At 49.1% G+C, this 19364-nt stretch overlaps 1 protein-coding gene across 1 annotated transcript; it reads left to right on the top strand.

Moving 5' to 3' along the window:
- The first annotated feature begins 291 nt into the window (after positions 1-291).
- Positions 292-17813, top strand: LOC146857189 (uncharacterized). The gene is made up of 3 exons (XM_085647022.1): positions 292-718; positions 1009-1213; positions 17549-17813. Exons 1-3 carry the CDS (start codon positions 292-294, stop codon positions 17811-17813), a joined length of 897 nt encoding a protein of 298 aa, XP_085503148.1.
- The last annotated feature ends 1551 nt before the right edge of the window (positions 17814-19364 follow it).

Genomic DNA, 19364 nt, shown 5'->3' with positions numbered 1-19364 from the left:
AAATACCGAGGTGGTATTTACCGATTCGGAAAATACCGAGGTGGTATTTACCGAATCGGAAAATACCGAGGTGGTATTTACCGAATCGGAAAATACCGAATCGGTATGTACGGATTCGGTAAATAAAATCACATGACTTGACGAAACAGCTAATCCTGTGCAACGACAGCCCACCCAACCAGGAAGTGGCCACACCCAGGCAGGTGTACATAATTAGCCGACCCTGGAGAGGCTTTGAGTGCAGAGGAGAGGCAGGGAGCCGTTGCCTGTGCGAGCGGGAAAACGAACAGCATGTCCAGCCAGAGAACACAGAGAGACGGAGGGGAAAGGAGGAGGAAGCTGAAATTTAGCCCCAAGGAACTCCAGGTGCTGGTGGAGGAGGTGGTGAAGCAGCACCAGAAGCTGTTTGGAAGGCAGTCCCTGCAAGTGCCTGAGGCTGAAAAGCGCAACATATGGCTGGCCATCCAGGCGCAGGTCAATGCTGTGGGAGTGACCCACAGGGACATTGAGGTCCTCAAAAAGCGCTGGTATGACCTGAGGATTGTAACCAAGAGGAAGATGGGCGACATCCAGAAGGAGGCCAGCCAGACCGGAGGTGGAACCAACAGGGCACCTGCCCTCACCGAACTGGAGGAGCTGGTGGCGGCCACAATCGAGCAAGAGAGCGTCGTGGGCCTCGGGGACGCCGACAGCTCTGCCAGAGCCGCAACACACCAAGGTAAGACGAAAGCACAGCAATGTAGCCCCCCCACCCCTATCCCACATCCCCCATTGTGAAACGAGAATCACACTGCAGTCCACACGTGTCAGTGCAGACAGGCAATGCATTCCGGGAGATGTAGTCAGGGTAACACTAACCATGACGTAAATGTTACAGGGCAACAAGGCATGTCACGCACTCGAGGCACAAGGAGACAGAGGACATTTTGGAATGTGAAATGATTTATTGTGACGCTTGCAATGCAGCCCTTCGGGGACACTGAGCCAATGTTGTATTTCTGTCCACAGATGTGACATCATGCAGGACAGGGCATGCTGCAGGAGAGACGGCACACCGGCCACAAATATCACCTCTAGCCAGCACAAGTTCAGACCAGGGAGCAGGCCCACTGGCAGCCGCACCACCAACACAGCCAGCCTCGCCGCACCCAGAGCCAGCATCACCTCACCGAGAGCCAGCATCACCTCAACCAGAGCCAGCATCGCCACTCATGTTCGAATCACCGGCCACATCTCCGCTTGCAGGTGTGAGAATGAGGAGGCGTCCAGCAGCCAGGCTACGAGCCTTAGACACCTCGTCAGACGACAGCATGGGCCCAGAAGACCGCACCAGGCCCCAGGAAGGTAGCCATGCCACTGTGCCCCACACCTCACAGGCAGCACAGACGGGAGCAAGAGGGCGCCGCAGGTCGCGTGTCCAGAGTCCACCAGCACCCATTGACGGCCATGGTGTCTTCTTGGGTCTCGAGGGCCAAATGTTGAAGCAACAGCGCCTGCAATCAAAGGCAGTCATGTCAGTCCAGAGGCACATGCGGGTGATGAAGACAACATTAGTCAACATGGACATTAACATTAGCGGCATGGCTGCGGGCATTCGGGACATGTCCCAGTCAATCCAGCAGTTGTGCAGCAAATTAGATGCTGACATCGAAGCACGGCGCCGGGAACGCCAGAGAAGGGACACTACCAGCAGGGCACTCAACCGTCTGGCAACTGCGACTTCTCTACTGTGCCGGCGCTCTGTGACGATGCAGGAGGGCCTAACACAGTGCTGCAGCGACCTGTCTCGGGGGATGGTGCAGGTGACAAGTGCACTAGGGGTGCTATTGACTAGTCAGGCGTCGACAACTGCTGCAGGGGATGCTGCGGAGAGCATCGACACCAGCAGCAGGAGCAGCATCACACCCCCCGTCCCAGAATCACGCAGGAGCAGCAGGCGGCTTGGGGTTGGCTCTAGTGAGGATGCACAGGCCGTGCAATCCACCACTGCAGCGCGTATGCGCAAACATTGATGTAGCCCTGCTTAGCCACTTCCCATTGGGTGACGTAACCCTGGACATACTCCTTGTATAGATGGGATATTGCCAGATTGGCTTGTTCATGTGTTCGTGGCGTGGTGCCACATTAAAACTACGTCATGACTTCTCACAACTCGCTGTGTCCCCTCACTTACTCAGAAATAGTTGCATGTGATCTCTGCCCGTCTCTCTCTCCCATCGATTGCAGTTGGCACTCTAGCTGCGTTGCCCTCTGGCTGGCCTGACTCATCCTCGTTGTCCTCAAAATATGTTAGTTCCACATCTGTACCTTTTTTCGTGGCAAGGTTGTGCAGCATTGCACAAGTGGCAATAATCTTGCAGCAGGTGATGGGTTTGTACTGGCGTGCGCCTCCGCTCTTGTGCAGGCAGCGGAACCTGCTCTTCAGTAGTCCAAACGTGCGCTCCACCACATTGCGTGTTGTTTTGTGTGCCACGTTGTATCGTCTCTCACTCTGGGTTGCTGGGTGTAGGTAGGGAGTGAGGATGAATGACCGGCATGCATATGCACTGTCGCCTAGATGAGTAAAAGGGAACCATCAGTAACATGCCTCTATACACTATGATTTGCAGGTTTCAAGGGGCGTCACTGTTACTTACCTAGCAGGTATCCCTCTCCGAATTCTCCGGCACTCAGTCGTGTGTAGATCCCACTATTCTGGAAGATGTAAGAGTCGTGGGTGCTCCCAGGAAACTTTGCAACAATATCTGTGATGATGTTCCCTGCATCACAGATCACCTGCACATTGATGGAGTGGGTGGACTTCCTGTTCCTGTAGATGTGCTCTGTGTCAGCTGGTGGACAGATTGGGATGTGTGTACCATCAATACAGCCGATGACATGGGGGAACTGTGCCATGTGATAAAAGTCTGTTTTTGTTTTCTGCAGTGCAGCCTGTGTGTTTGGGAAGCTTATGTAGTGGTGCATTCTCTGCATCATGGCATCCAGGAACTTCATGAAGAAACGTGACAGGCAACTCTGGGATACCCCACCCACCGCAGCTGTCACCACCTGATAACTGCCGGATGCCAGCAGATGTAGGCTGCAGAGCACCTGCACATGTGGGGGTATGGCGTGCGCCCTTCTTATTGGCTGGTCCAGGAGTGGGTGAAGGTCCCTGATTAAGTCCATGATGGTTTCGGGGTGTAGCCTGTACCTCTCATGTATCTCTGCATCAGTCAGCTGGAATAGTGTGATGCGCTGTCTGTAGATGCGTTCCTCCCGTCGCCAAACCCTCAGTCCTGCTGCCTGTAGACGTAGGCGCCTTGCAATGACGTACATAGCGGCCATATTGTCCACGCTGTTGCATTTTGGGATTGCTTATCTGCACTGTTGATGGTTACCACCTGCTTTCAATCCGTGTTAATTACCGACTCTTATTTACCGATTTTCTTGGATTTCTTAATTACCGAGTGCTCCTACATGTCATTTTAATTTTTACCACTACTTATTTACCACTTCATATTTACCGATGCGTTAATTGTGTATTCGGTAAATCTGAATCGGTATTTTGGAATTCGGTAAATATGAATCGGTATTTACCGCCTCATATTTACCGAAAAGTGGTTTTTGGACTCCTACATCTCACTTGTCTGAATACCGGTCGGTAACGGCATATTTACCGAAAATCGGCCGTTACCGACCGGTATTTGGCTACCTACATGAGGCCCCCTGTATCTACACTGAGGCCAATAGGATCAGTTTGATACTGTCCTGAGTCATGATCTAAGCAACAATAATCAAAATGGAGTACTCAATAATTGACAAGAAATAACCACCAACACTGTATTTAAAATAATGGAACTTTATCTAAAATTAGTTCAAAGAAATTCAATCAAAGTAAATCATTATTCTCATAATTACCTATTCTAGCTAAATGTCAGGAATGGGTCAGGACAGGTCTCTCAGTAGAAGTCTCCCGAGTCGCCGTCCTCACAGCATCGATCCTCACCAACGCAGGTTTGGGAAGAAGTGGCCTTAGACCCTCTCTAGGCTAACAATACTTATAGGAAATCTTACAAATTAAAGTAACATAAAATGTTCTGAATATCCGCTGAACCGCTGAGCAGAGCGAGCAGGAAAGGATGTAGCATCGCTACATTTGCAAAATCTCCGCTCAGAAAAATCACAAAAATAAAAAGACGGAAGAAGGAAACTCGAGTTTTGCAAATGTTTCTTTCGCGTACACATTTCCTCGGAACCACCACTGTAATCACAAAGTTCATTGTGGCTCCCTTGTCCTCCAAGGTTACTTGGACTCACGCCCAGAGCTGCTGTCCTCACGGAAAACTTTTAAACCAGGCGAAGACTGTGGTCAGATGACTCTCGACCATGTTCAGCAAGGCCCTCTCATCAAAATTCGATCACTCGAGTACAGGCTTTAAACGGCAGCCATTTTATGACAGGCCAAAACAGACCATCTTAATTAAAAGAGACAAAAACAACGTTACCACAGCATAGTGATTAAACAGTGTTAACCCCACTAATACCCTTATGTGTATGTAATTATCTAGCCTTTGCAACACAGAAAAGCATTAGTACACGTTATTTCAAAAGCGTTTTGTGCTTTAAAACAAACAGCACTTAGCAACATTCATTTAATTAAACCTGCACATTATTATTAAGCAACATATATGCATTCCCACGTGTAATTTCTCTTGTTAGTTCGTGTTGGTTAATTAGAATTTTCACACAAAACAAATAATTAACGTTACAAATTAATATTTTTAATTTTCGACATATAGACAAACCGGAGCTTAAAAACCCAATAAATTTTCAACAGAAAACTCTGCTCCAGCACTTTCACCATGCCTGCCACAGCCTCCCTCCCTCTCTGGTCGCAATGCCAACCGAGGAAGTTAACTGTTGTCACCGATCTGTAAAGTGTTTTATGTAGGCTGTACACGAAGCTGACATGCACAGCATAATCTGGGAAGGGATAAAGGTTCAGTAGGGAGGGTTGAAATTGGTAGAGAGTGGGTCGGAAGGTAGGAGTGCAGAGGAAAGCCTGATTTTTATGGTTGTTATGGGGCCCCATGACACAAATGACTCCGGGACACACGGTCCTGCACAAGTAAAACAAGCGCGGTACCGCAAAGTCAGCCTCATGTTTACTTTCGCATCGCGCTTTCACTTAAAGTGAAAGCGCGATGCGAAAGTAAACACGCGGCTGACTTTGCCAAAGCTGAGTGACAAAAAAAAGTGCTTAAGGAGTAATGAAGGGGAGAGTGTCATGCCGCCGGTAAAAGATCAAATCCCGGTGGGCGTGGCCAAAAGGAGACAAGGCGGCAGCAAGAAGGGACTAAGAAGCCTCCTTTACAATGAGAAGCCCGCGTTTTGCATGCGAACCAATCAAAAAGATGGGCGGGGCTTCAATCCGCCTTCGAGAGCTTTGGAATCTGTATTGATTCCAAGAAGCTCTCGTATGACGAGAGCAGCGCATGCGCGTTGCCTTCGCCAGCCGAGACCTAAAAAGGAGCAAATCACTGCTGAGTGAGAAGGTGTAATCATCCTGGCCTCCGCAACTGTCAGAGGACACTATTGCAAGGAGATCAGCCCGGAGACTGATATTGCCACCGCAGGACATCACTGTAGCCAGTGAAGAGGACTGCTACTGCTGAGACCGGGCTTTGCTGCTGACGCCTTCCCCACTTATTACCTGAGAGGTGCGGGAGGACATCACATGTGGCGCCACACACACCGAATGCTGTCAGAGGAGGAGGAGCAGCATATCGCAGTAGCTCGCAGCTTCCTGCCTGCGATGTCCGACCTCTGGCTCCCCAAACACAGCTGCCCATTGCCGAGCTTCTTGGGGGTCAGTAGACAATCAAGCCCACGGCCGGGCGCGGCCGGGCCTCAACACAGCCCAGCTTACGGGAAACAGGCAAATTCTGGTCCCTGGGCAGGAGATCCTAGCGCAGACCCAGAGGGAGAAAATCGGCGATGAGGTCCTGCTGGCCCCAATAAGGTGAAGGAGTTCCAGAGCAATTGGGGCAGAGTGAGCGTGGTGGCCTTAGAGTGCTGCCACTGAGTGAGTGCTCCCGGTAATCCCCACGGACAGTGCTTTAAATGGGCCGGTACTCACTGGTACTGAGTACCGGCACTTTTTTCTAGAACGAAGAGAGTACCGGTACTCAGGACCTGACTTCTACCCAGGCAGCGCTTCCTTTATCCCTCCACTGATACCTCTGCAGCACCTTTAACAAGCACTGCACGGAATTAATCACAGGAGCTCTTGTCACCAGGAACCAGCGTTAGCTGCGTTGGAAGTCATCAGAGAAGGGGTGGGGGGTCTGAAGAGTGGTTATCTTATCCATTGTTCTTTTCACAGTGGGGCTGATGGGGGGCTGTAAAATCAAAAGGGTGGTGGTGGGACGCACTGTTCAGGATTGAATATTCCAGCAGCGTGTCATTTAAAAGTGGGTTTATGGCTGTGGGAGTGATGTCCACTGAGTGTTATCTAACAGCGGCCCATAAAGCGCACCTGAAGACAGGTGCTAGCTGGCCTGCCCGTCTCAGCCTCGGACCCCTCCCGGGTACAGGCCTCGCTGGCCTGCCCTGGGTGTATGATCCACCGGAGGGCACCGTTCTTCAGCACTTATTAAGCAAGTGCTTCACTGGCTACCATTTCAGCTTGATCTATATTCCCTCTTCATTCTAAAACTCTATCTTGTTGTGAAATGTGTTCTTTCTGTAAAGTATAATAATGCCTCATACGAGTAACAGTAACTCCTTCCAGAATGAGTACACTCACATAGAGGGACGACGAGGCACAGCTTCGAAATTACGAAACGTGTTTCTTTATATCGGATAAGGGCCAAGTGTTGGTGTACGTCGTTGATAAAACAAGTAGTTGCTGGAGGAAGGCACTGAACTCTGGCTGCTGTTTCAGAATGAGTCACAGGAATGAACACAGCTCACTCGGAAGAACACACTCTTCGGATACCCTTCAATTTTACTAACATTTTTTTTTAAAACAAATGTTCATGAAATGCTCGATTTCACTGTTGCACAAATAAAACACACACTCCACAAATAGACATGCGCCGTAGGCAAACACAGTAGTGATGCACACAACACAGTAACGGATACATGCACACAAACCATAATGCACAGACATGGATGAGTACATACTGCACAGATGTACATGCACCAAAGATTCATGCCCAAGCACGCACACGCAAACACTTGCGAAAACCACAAGCACGCACACACAGCACACACATTCCATCGGTAGACACACACACCATGCACACATACTATTAAACACATTCCAAACGCATACGAACTCACAAAAGAAACTATGGAGCTTCCACTGGTCACCTTACAGTATCTTGCTGCGCCTTTCTTCACAGCATGACATTTGATGAAGCCACATTTCCTTTATGGTTATATTGATAAATAACTACCATGTATAGTGTGTGCTGTACAAACTGAGCAAAAGACACACAATTGATGGACGGAATGCAGAACAAATCAAAACATTACTGTTTTTGTTGCATAGAACCTTGTGTTACCTGCAGGTCAAAAGTTAAGATCCTTGTAATATAGCTTAGTGAGTTATGACCCTGCTGCAAGGAACCAGCCTGCAAACAAGAAGGCATATATTTAGAACCTCGCTGTTATTTCCTCAATCTTTTCTTATTTTAAGGATGCTAAAAAAGGCTACTTTGGGTAGTAATAAACACTTATCAGTAAGTGCCATATATATAGTTATTAGTGAGATAACTAATGGACAGATACATCCGACATTGTAACAATGCATGCAGATTTTGTGAATACAACCTTGGCAAAGTCAAAAAGCTAACCCCGCCCCTTGTCCCACCTTAGCACCTCCCTAAACTCCGCCCACTGCTCCTTTTGGTGAGTACCTGCACTTATTTTTTTCCATTTAAAGCACTGGCCACGGAGGCAGCTCGGATAGTCTGGGTGCAGCTTATGGGACCTGGGGTGCCCCACTTTGCTCCCTAATGTACCTCACTCACAGTCACCAGCGGCCATCCTAAAGAGGCAGCTGGACCAGCCGGAAAAACAACATAAAATAACGGAGGGAGAATTCGGGCCCCACACCCAAACTGGAAGAAGACCTGCTCACCTGACTCATCGCGGCCCAAAAACAAGGTGCTAGTCATCTAACAGAAGCCACTCCTCAGCTGCATAGGCCCAAGAGGGGACCATTGAAGGTGTGAAGAAGGGAAGGAGGTGGGAGCAGAAAATTAAACACTCTCCCACAGGATTGCCAAGCCTGGCGCTTAAAAAGAAGCCGTCTCAACATCAAGAAAAGGACACAGAGCAGAACAAACTTATTGGGCCAACACACTTAAGGGTCACAAGTAAGTGTGGGTGGTAAACTCCGCACCGCGGGCGTAGTTTCGCCCACTATGCGACTGCGAAGTTAAGCAAAAACTCCGTTACTGATGCGATTCATTCAAACCTTGCATATTGTTGTAGGTAGGTTGTAATTGTTATGCGAATTATGGGTGATGATGCTCGGGGGAAAGGCACTACTCACTGTGCTGTCGTTCCGAAGCGCGTCAAATTTCCGACTTGTACGTTTCATCTACGCATGCGCGAAGGGACAGCAGCTTTGGGTATGTCTTGAAGACTACTGTTTTGTTTAATTTCTTGGATTGCGCCGCAAATTAGTCACGAGATTGCCGCTGCCCGCGTCCCACGCAGTGGGACATCAGCAGGGCAGCTCTCTAGTGGCCGCCCGTCGCAGCCTTCCCCCTCTTCTGCCTCGCGCGCGAGGCTACGCCCAGGGAGGAGACCTCCCAATAGTGTGTAGGTGGAGGCGGGCCGTTGGGGGTGGGGGGCGAGGCTAGCCCCCCTACTTAGGCGGCCCTCTCGCCCAGTTCCTCCTCTGCTTTCTGCGCGCCGCTCCAGCTCGGACACGCGCTGGGGCTGGATAAGTCTTTGTGCTACTTGCGGTGGCACATCTTGCCAGGAGTGAGGGTCAAAGGTTTTTGCCTTCAGCCAGCCTAGGTTATTGCCCACCCACTCCAAGCTAATTGTTCATGGTGGTATCGGGCCGCATTTACACAGCCCAGTATTTGGCCCCTGGGGTTGTCAGTGTCGTGACTTACTAAATTTCACTGAACTGGAGGTGTGGCCGGGTTTTACACGAGCAGAAGTTTGGGAGTGCAAGCCTCCACCTAGGGGGGTGGCTGGCCGAATCTGATGAACTACTTCAAACGGTGCACAGCACTGCACGTGGGAGAGTGGCAATGCCCTGTGCATACTGCAACCAGACACCCCAGAATGAGTGTCAATTACCTGTGCATACTTCAACCAGACACCCGGGAATGGCATGCCCTCATCTACATGGTAATAATTGAGAGAGCAGAGAGCGACCATACCTCTTGAATTTTGCACTTAAACTTTCTAGTAATGACAAGGGCTTATCACCTTCTGAAATAAGCATGACCAGAGATGTGCTGCTCTCCACTGACATTTGACAGGTTAATGGGCAAGGCTAGCGGAAAAGCCAGATGTATTGTCATGATTTCAGGCGGACGTGACCGAGGCATTGGCAAGATAGAGACACTGCCAATTATGGGGATATGAACGAAATCATAACTAGGGGCTCACAACAAATTATTTGATAGAAATTTAAGGTAACCTAATTTTCAAGTAGAGAGGCTAAAACGAGGAGATGTTGCTAAGATATGGGCCAGTTTGTAGTAAACAATAGACTAATACGATGTGAAAGGAAGCAAATTTAGGTAACCGGGATGTCAGCTTGTGTTTATATACGTAGGTGAAGTGGTTAACTCACACGTTACCTTCACCCTGCTTATTGTGCTGCAGCTGTTGGGAACACAATTCCAAGCCAGGTGGCACCTAATTTGGCCAATTGAAAAATCTTAATAGGATTGCAGGTCCATAAGCGCCTATTTCACCAATGCCTTGTTACCGATGCCATATTTTCCAGCCTGAGAACCAAATTTAGGTGTTGCTCTTCTCGCCCATCCTTTCCTTGGAGCCAGGGAGGTGGGAAACGTTCACAAAATGTGGGGTCCTCGAGCTGAGCGATGTAGCTTCGGCAGCTCAGTCAGTCATATTGGCTTTATCCGGAGTCATGAAAAAAGAATACACATCACCTTTGTAGACAAAGTGGAAGTTAACACCCTAGTGCTAGGATATGAAGGGAATCGATGGATTGACGAATTCAGCTAAGGTTCGGTTCTGGCTCCATATGCAGGTGCTAGATCTTCCCATAATTACGTTAGGTAGATCTGCAGTGGCATCGCTAAGAAAGCTAGGAACTCCAGTCACGTCTAAGCTAAGCGGCATTGGGGCCTAAAGACATTCTTTGTTAGTCTGCCCTGGGCTTCTGAGTAATGTTGCAAATGAATGCCGTATATTTACGGTTACAGAACAGGACCCATTATTTAGCCCACTAAAAGCTGGCTCGCAGGGGCAGGGCACCTATAAACAGCGAAGGGAGGAAGGGGGGCTCTGGCAGCGACGGTAGCCTCCCCAGAGCTGTGGCGGAGTTACAGGGCGATCTGGATGCAGACGGGTACAGTAAGGGTACCTCTGCGACAGGCGGTACAGTAAGGGTACCCCTGTCTGGCACAGTAAGGGTGCCCGAGCCAAGGTCCAGGAGCCGAAGGGGGTTCTGGGAAGACCGCGACGGCGCCCCGTTAGTCCTTCGGGCGGTTGGGGGGCCTGACCAACCGGGGGTGTGCCACAACACGCTCCGCCCCTGTCAGAAGGGGCGGGAGTAGGAGACAGATCACGTGACCCAGTGGATGATCTGAAAATAATTATGTGCCACACTGCCGGGCATCGACCCACCGTGTGTGCTGGCTCACCAGGCGGGCGGAGCAGCTAGGGGCTGCTTGCCCTGGAACGCCCGTAAGATAACCCAATTTTATTGTCATACTATGTTGTATGAAATAAACCTGCAGCAGTTCTTCACCCACAAAGAAAGTGTCAGTGTAATCATTGGGTGACGTCTGTGCATGCGTGTTGATTGAAGCGGATGACGGTGTGGTCACTATGCCGCTGCCCGCGTCCCACGCAGTGGGACATCAGCAGGGCAGCTCTCTAGTGGCCGCCCGTCGCAGCCTTCCCCCTCTTCTGCCTCGCGCGCGAGGCTACGCCCAGGGAGGAGACCTCCCAATAGTGTGTAGGTGGAGGCGGGCCGTTGGGGGTGGGGGGCGAGGCTAGCCCCCCTACTTAGGCGGCCCTCTCGCCCAGTTCCTCCTCTGCTTTCTGCGCGCCGCTCCAGCTCGGACACGCGTATTCCCACCCTTTCCGCTTACCCTGCGCGGCGGAGACAGCGCGTTATTGGAATGTTTTAATGTTTTCTTTTGCGTTGCAGGCGGAGTTACAGGGCGATCTGGATGCAGACGGGTACAGTAAGGGTAGCTCTGCGACAGGCGGTACAGTAAGGGTACCCCTGTCTGGCACAGTAAGGGTGCCCGAGCCAAGGTCCAGGAGCCGAAGGGGGTTCTGGGAAGACCGCGACGGCGCCCCGTTAGTCCTTCGGGCGGTTGGGGGGCCTGACCAACCGGGGGTGTGCCACAACACGCTCCGCCCCTGTCAGAAGGGGCGGGAGTAGGAGACAGATCACGTGACCCAGTGGATGATCTGAAAATAATTATGTGCCACACTGCCGGGCATCGACCCACCGTGTGTGCTGGCTCACCAGGCGGGCGGAGCAGCTAGGGGCTGCTTGCCCTGGATCGCCCGTAAGATAACCCAATTTTATTGTCATACTATGTTGTATGAAATAAACCTGCAGCAGTTCTTCACCCACAAAGAAAGTGTCAGTGTAATCATTGGGTGACGTCTGTGCATGCGTGTTGATTGAAGCGGATGACGGTGTGGTCACTATGCCTGACTGAAGTCTAGTGTGGATACCGGTAGACAGCTCAGCAGTGTGCCTGGAGTTCCAGGCCTAACCTATGCAGAATGCTGTTGTCGGATACGGTAAGCAATGTTGATGTTAAAAGATTTGTCCAGGCAAGTGTTTTGCCCTCAAAGTTCAAGTACATAATTATTGTGGTGCTTAGCGACCCCCTACCTGAAATGTCATTTTCACTTTCGCGATCACAATCCGTTGCATTTCTGCTCTTGCGAGAGCGATTACTTCGGTTAAGGCGCATTGAAAAGTGTAATTTATTTAAAACCACTTGAAATAGTTACATTTTATTTTCATGGTTGACTTCGCCTTAAGGAAAAGACCGCCCTTGGCTCGGTTATTTGATTGGAATGCATGAAACCGGTGGCGTTTGTTTGCTCGTAGAACACCAGACTCCTTGATCAATGACAAATGCGGTGCGGCTGTTAAATAATTAATTGGTGCCTCGGACTCTCTGAAAGGTGGCTTTCAGTTTAAAGAGAAGAATGTTTTTTATGTTGAAGGGTGGGCTTTTTAAGCGCAGTGTAGGCAGGAAAGAAATCCACTAGTAACGGGGTGCAGGCCGGGATATGTGGGTGATTATTGCCACTTTAAAGTGGCACTATGCCCATTCATAATGGGACTGGAGAGCAGCAGATCGGAGATCATCTTAGCCTCCTTCCTTGCAAAGGAGAGTTGAAGTTTATTTGAAATTGATGCAGTGAGGAAGCACCCGATTCCTAACCTGTAAGTTACAGCTATCATGGAACTTAACACTGTCATGTGTCACAACCGAGTCCCAACAACAGCCTGGTCCTGTAATGCTCAAGTGCAGATAGCCTGGCGAGTGAGCACCTGCAGTGAAGATCTGTCTCTAATAGCCTCCGACATGTTGTAAACGCAGTGGAACGCCCAACTTCACCTTTCATCCTTCCAAGATCGATAGCATCACCCAGATTTGGCTTGGTGTTCTTGTGGGCAGGGAAAGCAGGAACAGGTGCGCTGTGTTGGCCTATTCGTGCTCGTGTGCAGTCATCATAGATAGGTGAGCCAAGCTGCCTGAAATACTAGGGGACATGGTAGCGCTATCCAGGGGTAAGGGGGAACCACGAACAACAAACTAGTGGATATCCTAGGCGAACAGCAGGGAGCAAATCTCCACCGGATCTACAAGGCGAATATAGCCGAGCCTCAAGCCCAGATATGAAGGCGACTAAGAAAGGACATAGAAGCAAAAAAAACCTGGAAACCCTGAGAAGGAGGAAAGGGAAAGAAGTTCCCATCCGCCCACATTTTGCCAGCACACGTGAAGGGGAGGCACTTATCAAGAAAACTGAGGGGGTAGTAGGAGCGAGGGCAGAAGCACCCCCTTTCCAGGAGGGCAAAGAAGAAGTTACAAAACACAAGTGATAAGGTCGAAAGTAAAAAGAAGATGAATCATGCCGACAATGCTGAATAGTCGCAGCACTGAGGGAAAAGACAATGCAAGACCACTCTACCCCATCGTCAATGTCAAATAGAAGATCAAGTCACGGACATCGACGGAAGGAAACTCCCAAGGGAGCGAGGACCCACAGAGACAGAGCAAGCATCAAGCCCACTAGCAACTAACTGGGCCAACATCAGCCCCTGAATTGAATGAAGCACTGGCAGCAAGCCCAGAAAAGGTGGATGCCCGCACACAGACCAGGGCACCCAACCTAATAAGACCTGAGACGAAGAATGGACCGCAAAGGCACAACACACCCTCCCAGAGGGAGCAGCAGATACAAGTCTTGCTAGCACTTCAAGTGGAGCAGCAAATCGATCACAGTACAGAATCACCAACCATCTCTCTTCAAATTTGGGCCCTCATACCCTCGCACAGGTGGAGGGTAGGCACTCAATGGACGCATCTAGGCCAAAAGATGCCTCTAATCCATGAGGTGGTGTTTAACCCCAGGTATCACATCAAGGGCCCTTATGACATCTTGAACAGGTACAATATCCTTCGGCTATTTAGCCACACTGCTACCTTGACACTAATCGAATCAGAAAACCTAGAGTGGGTAAGATTAAGAAAGTTACAAGGGCATACTCACGGTGGCTCCACCTTAGTGGGTTTCAGACAACAGCATCTTCAACTGGCTGTCCTAGGTGAATCGCAACAGCTAGCCAGCTGGGGTATAGATGTATAACTACCCAGCTCCACGAAATACCCGTACGTCCTCATCCCCTACCATGAGTGGAGGGGTGCCCCATCAATTTTGCAAGGAACAAATAGCCACATAATAAGAGGCAGAAATATCCATGAACGACTATGCACCCAGTCAAACATCCACATTACATGTAGAGCCAACCAGCGTGGAGTAAATATGTGCCAGACCAAGCAGGCAACAACAGAGGAATCCCGGTAGCAGCATCCCTAACAATAGACAAAGACTCTTCTGCGAAGAACAGAAAGTGGGGGAATTTTTTGATTACCTACAACAACTAACACTAATTTCTTGGAACATGGCAGGTCTAAGTAAAATCCCTAGGGACAAGAAAATACAGGACTGTCTCTCAAAGGGAGACATAGTGTGCTTCCAGGAAACTTGGGCAATGTCAATGACACCTTTAGTCTACTTTAATGAACTTCATGTAGCTGCCATGAAAAAGAATATCTTTGGCCACTCGCCAGGAGGCCTCTCGGTCTTCCTAAGCCATGCCCACAAATTCAAAACTGCAGAAATAAGCGTTAAATCTCCTGAGCTACAAGTCTCGATAATCAAGGGGCTCTGGGCGAATCGTCATCCTCTTTGCCTGCTGCTAATAAACTGCTATATTAATCCAGTGCAAAGTCAAATGCAATCTTTTACGGAAACCTTCATCCGCACACTGGAAGAAGTATTAGTTCAATTTGAACATCATAATGTGATCATCGCCAGAGATTTCAATACGAGAGGCTTGGATCAGGCACTAGACTGGCACAGAAATGGTAACAGGGTGGGCCCCTGCTCTCTCTTCTTAATAATGTTAAGCTACAATACACACATTTTATTAAAAAACCATGCTCCCCCCTCATGGCGCCCCCAACCGACCTTTAAGAATCTATCTACAATTGATTACATTCTACTCAAAAAGAGGTTGGCTGACAAGCTGGGTGACTTTGCAGTCGATGATAGAGGTGAAAGCGACCACAGGCCACTGCGCACCTCTCTTCATCTAGCAACGCAACCAGCAGCTCATCAGCAAGCAATAGGTGAACCCACAGGAGAAGAGCTATTCAGAGTCCTCCAAAGAATAAAATGGACTGCCAATCTCAGAACCAAACTGTCAGAGTGGGTAGCAACGAGGGAAGCACGTCCAGAGACAGGATCTCCATTGAAGGTAATAAGTCATTGGGAAGCCCTCACAGGAGAACTACAGCAGAATCTGGGGGAGGTCCATCGCAAAAACAAGAGACCTAGACCAGAATCATCATTTCACGAGCTACACCCACTGAAGTGACTAATTCAATGTAAATGTGACCTCAGGAAAGTGCTCAAGGCAAAAAAGAAAGGAGGTACACTGCTGGAGGCGATCCCTATAGCTGCCCTGAGGACAGCATATAGGTAGAAAGCATGGGAGCACAAAAGTAAGCTTATTGAAGAGAAATAGCTCCAAGTGTTCTCTTTGATGAAAGAAAAAAACACTCCTAACTATGGAAATATATTAACCAGTGGGACACCCAAAGCCCGACAAAAGGGAACGGCCTAGCAGGAAACAAGTGGGAAAAGTACATGAAAGGATTGTACACAAAAGATTCTCTAGAAGACGAGCTCACTATTAAGAATGTCCTGGACGTAGGGCAAGAATGGAACCCCTCATTAAGAGTGCACAGGAAGCAGGCCCTGAGACCACCCAAGGTGCTTTTTAAATTTCTTTTTTTACAGAAGGCAAGATAACGAAGATCATCATGGCAATGAGAAACGATGGCGCTCCAGGGCCCAATTTATTTCTGCCCCAGTATTAAAACTAGCTCAGTCACTCTTAGTCCCAATCCTGACCCCACTTTTAACTATGCGTTCATGGCAGCAATAATGCTGCAGTCATAGAAAGGATCAATGTTATTCCCCATCCATAAGAACCCTGCCAACTACAGGCTCGTCGTGCTACTTGATCAAGAAACCAAGGCATATGCCCAAATACTACTTAAGGACTTGGAGGAATAGGCAAATAAAAATGAAATCCTCCCACTCCACCAGTCAGTATTCAGGGCAAACAGTTCAACAATGGACAACATCATTGCGCTGGCCTCTCTCTCCAAACAAGCGGTTAAAGGATAGCACCGCCTCTGTTTTGCTGCTTCATAGATTATAGCACAGTCTTTGACAGGGTAGACCGAGGCAGGATTTGGGGAAAACTGACAGCCTGGGGGATCCCCTCTAAGCTTTTGAAGGCGGTCATAGCTCTTTACGAGGGGACATGGGTTCAGGTCAAAATAAGCTTCACAGCAGTCACATCAAGAGTTGAAACCAACAATGGGCTCAACCAGAGCTGTGGTTTGGCCCCCCTACTATTCAATCTTTACACCACGGACATGGGGAACGCCCTGAAAGAAGCCAGCTTAATGGCCTGAGAGTGGGCTAGGAGAGGCTCCCAACCCTCCATTGCGCCGACAACACAGTAGTAATTGACCATACTAGGGTGGGTCTTCAGAGAGCCCTAAACGAGCTTCATAGGTACAATAAGTTAAACAGACTGTTAGTCAATCAGACCAAAACCAAGATAGTTGTATTTGGCAAATACCCTCACAAAAGGCAAGTTACCTGGCAACTCGGAGACCATCAAATAGGGACAACATCAGTCTAAAACTATTTTGGGGTCTGGCTATCAGAGAGGGCTACCCCGGAGATTCATATAAAGCACGAAGACCAATTGAGAAATTTCCACACTGAGGCAATGAAGCCAACGCCTGACAAGTCCAACAGCAGAGTCAATGCTGACAGTCCTCAAGGCAAAACTAATTCCGGCCATCAAGTATGGCCACCTGGCTTTTCCAGGAGCCCTGGATCAATTTATAGCAGCGGTCCAGATAAAAGCCTATAAGGCAGTGATGCAGATGCCCAGACAAGCCAGGAATGCCAGCCTACGGCTGAAACTTGGCCTTTGCAGACCCGGTCTGGTACTACAGGGGGTCTTAATTAAGTACTGCATAAGGGTCCTTTAATCCTCGGATAACACCCGCAAACATCAATTGGGATTGATCTTCAGGGAAGTGGATTCCCCCTGGCATTTCAAGCTGGGCCAAGCTATTGGGAACCTGGAGATTGAAGCAGAGAGCCTGCCCTTACTCGAGATTCCACTATCTGCCTGGACAAATGCAGTGAAGCGACAGGTGTAGGCCATTTCTTATGAAAAGGATCGGGCCGCACTCTGCTACAACCTAAACACAATGACACTGGATGCGTCCTAGATCCGGAGGAAAGCCCAACAATACCTATGAGAGGCACTCTCAGCTCAGGCACGCATGAAAATCCAGTTTATGCTGCTCATTGCACTCAGGATCCCGTACTTCAACTCAGCATGGGCCCGAAAGGATGGAGTAGCCTTTTGTCGGCTATGTTGTTGCCATAAGGAATCCTGGTTACATCTACCATGCTGCTGCCCCAAATTGGACATGGAGCGTCAATGGCTGCTATGCCTCATTTTTAGGGACAAGGGCACAAGAACCTGCAAGGAGGCCTCGGACTGGTGCTTTTCTGAAATAAAAACCTGCATCCCTGCGAGAGTGGCGAAGTTCTCACACCTAATTCAACAGGAATTTGCAGCCCTGCCACAGTCCCCAGAGCCCGCGCCATGCTTTAAAGTCAAACAGAAAAATAGCTTGGGCGCCCTGCAGTCTGAGTACAAAATCAAACAGACGGATTCCAGGAACAAAGAGCCACCTATGAGTGCTGCAACTGGGGCCAGCAGCTGAAACGTTCACACCTTTAAATTCCAGCCCCCAGGGTAACCCGGTAGGCAGCCGAGGCATCATAACAGCACTGAGGTGTAAGGAAGCAGTGCTTTATTCCTGACTTCTGGCACTTGACCATTCCATGGGCTGTGCCGAAGGCTGCGAACCAGCGCAAAGCGTCCTTGCATCCGATGGTGACCGTCAATGATTTATTCTCTGGTCCCGTGTTTAACTATAAGAGCTTTGAACACATGGGCGGCAGATTTACAAGCCTCTTGCGTCACTTTTGTACCGTCGTTGCGTCACTTTTGTGACGCAGCGGCAGCGTAAAAGTTGCGGCTCATTTACAACGTGACGCATCTAGGTAGATGCGTCACGTTGTGAAGCCCTGCGCCACATTAAACCTGCGTCAGGTTTAATGTATGCTGGGTGGGCATTCCGTCGCAGGAAGCCCCTTAAAAGTGACGAAGTGAAATCTACAAGATTTCACTGAGTCACTTTTACGTCCATGCTGCGTCAAAACCCTGCACCTGCTTGAAGCAGGCGTAAGGGGTGATGCAGCATGTTAGGCATAGGGCGCCCCTGAGCATTTCTGGAGTTGCGTCGTGCTTGAGACACGACTCCAGCAATGTATGACTTTTCCGTCAACAGATGCGTCAGAATTTCTGACGCATCTGTCAATCCTTGCGCCATGGTGCGCCGTATTGTAAATACGGCGCATCCATGGTGACGCAAGGGTTTTGCATGTTGGCGCAGGTAAAGTGATGCATCTCTACAGATGCGTCACTTTCTTGTAAATCCGCCCCATAGAGTTTTAACAGGTTTTTATGAAATGCCGCACAACACAAAAAAGGCCTGCTCACTGGAAAGGAAGGAATTATTAACAAAATGTGAAATTGCACGAATAGCGGGACTTACGCTGCTAAGAGACTTGAGGGTTCGAAGGGGTTGGGGAGAAGGGGCCGTTTTTTAAGCTCATTTTACTGTAAAGAATTTAAATAATTGAACGGTTAATACGTTTACTCACTTACTTACTCACTGATTACCTCAGAGATCATCCTCCCGAAAGACGCTACCTGTACGGCCTACACTTGAGCAAAGTGTCTGCCTTGAGGATAGGAGCCAGCCTACTTCCTTCTGTGCTGCACACACTGCTACAGAAGCCAGCAGGTAAAACATGGGACCTATTCTGCACAAGGGACTAAAGAATGAACACATGCAGAGAGACTTGCTGCACCGGCTGAGACTTTTTGTCAAGGAACAGTAAAGAGACATTGAACTGAAGTTGTGCATTTCTTCTATGAGCAGAAGTACGGAGCAAATGTATCAACATCTCCATTTGCGATTCTCAAATAGCGATTTTTTGAGAATCGCTATTTGAGAATTGCAAAACGGGATGTATATAAAAATTTGCCAAATTTTGCGAATTCTTAAAATTCCTTAATTGCGATTAGCAAATTGCGAAATTGCAATTAAGGAATACCTTCCCATTCATTCCTATGGACTAGGAGGCCCATAGCAATGAATGGGAAGTCCTTCTAAATTTGCGAATCGCTATTTGCTAATCGCAAA

This window comes from Triturus cristatus, chromosome 3_2 (genome assembly GCF_964204655.1).
Source record: "Triturus cristatus chromosome 3_2, aTriCri1.1, whole genome shotgun sequence".
Classification (NCBI taxonomy): domain Eukaryota; kingdom Metazoa; phylum Chordata; class Amphibia; order Caudata; family Salamandridae; genus Triturus; species Triturus cristatus.
The sequence above is the reverse complement of the archived record's forward strand: the minus strand, read 5'-3'. Positions and strand labels throughout refer to the sequence as shown.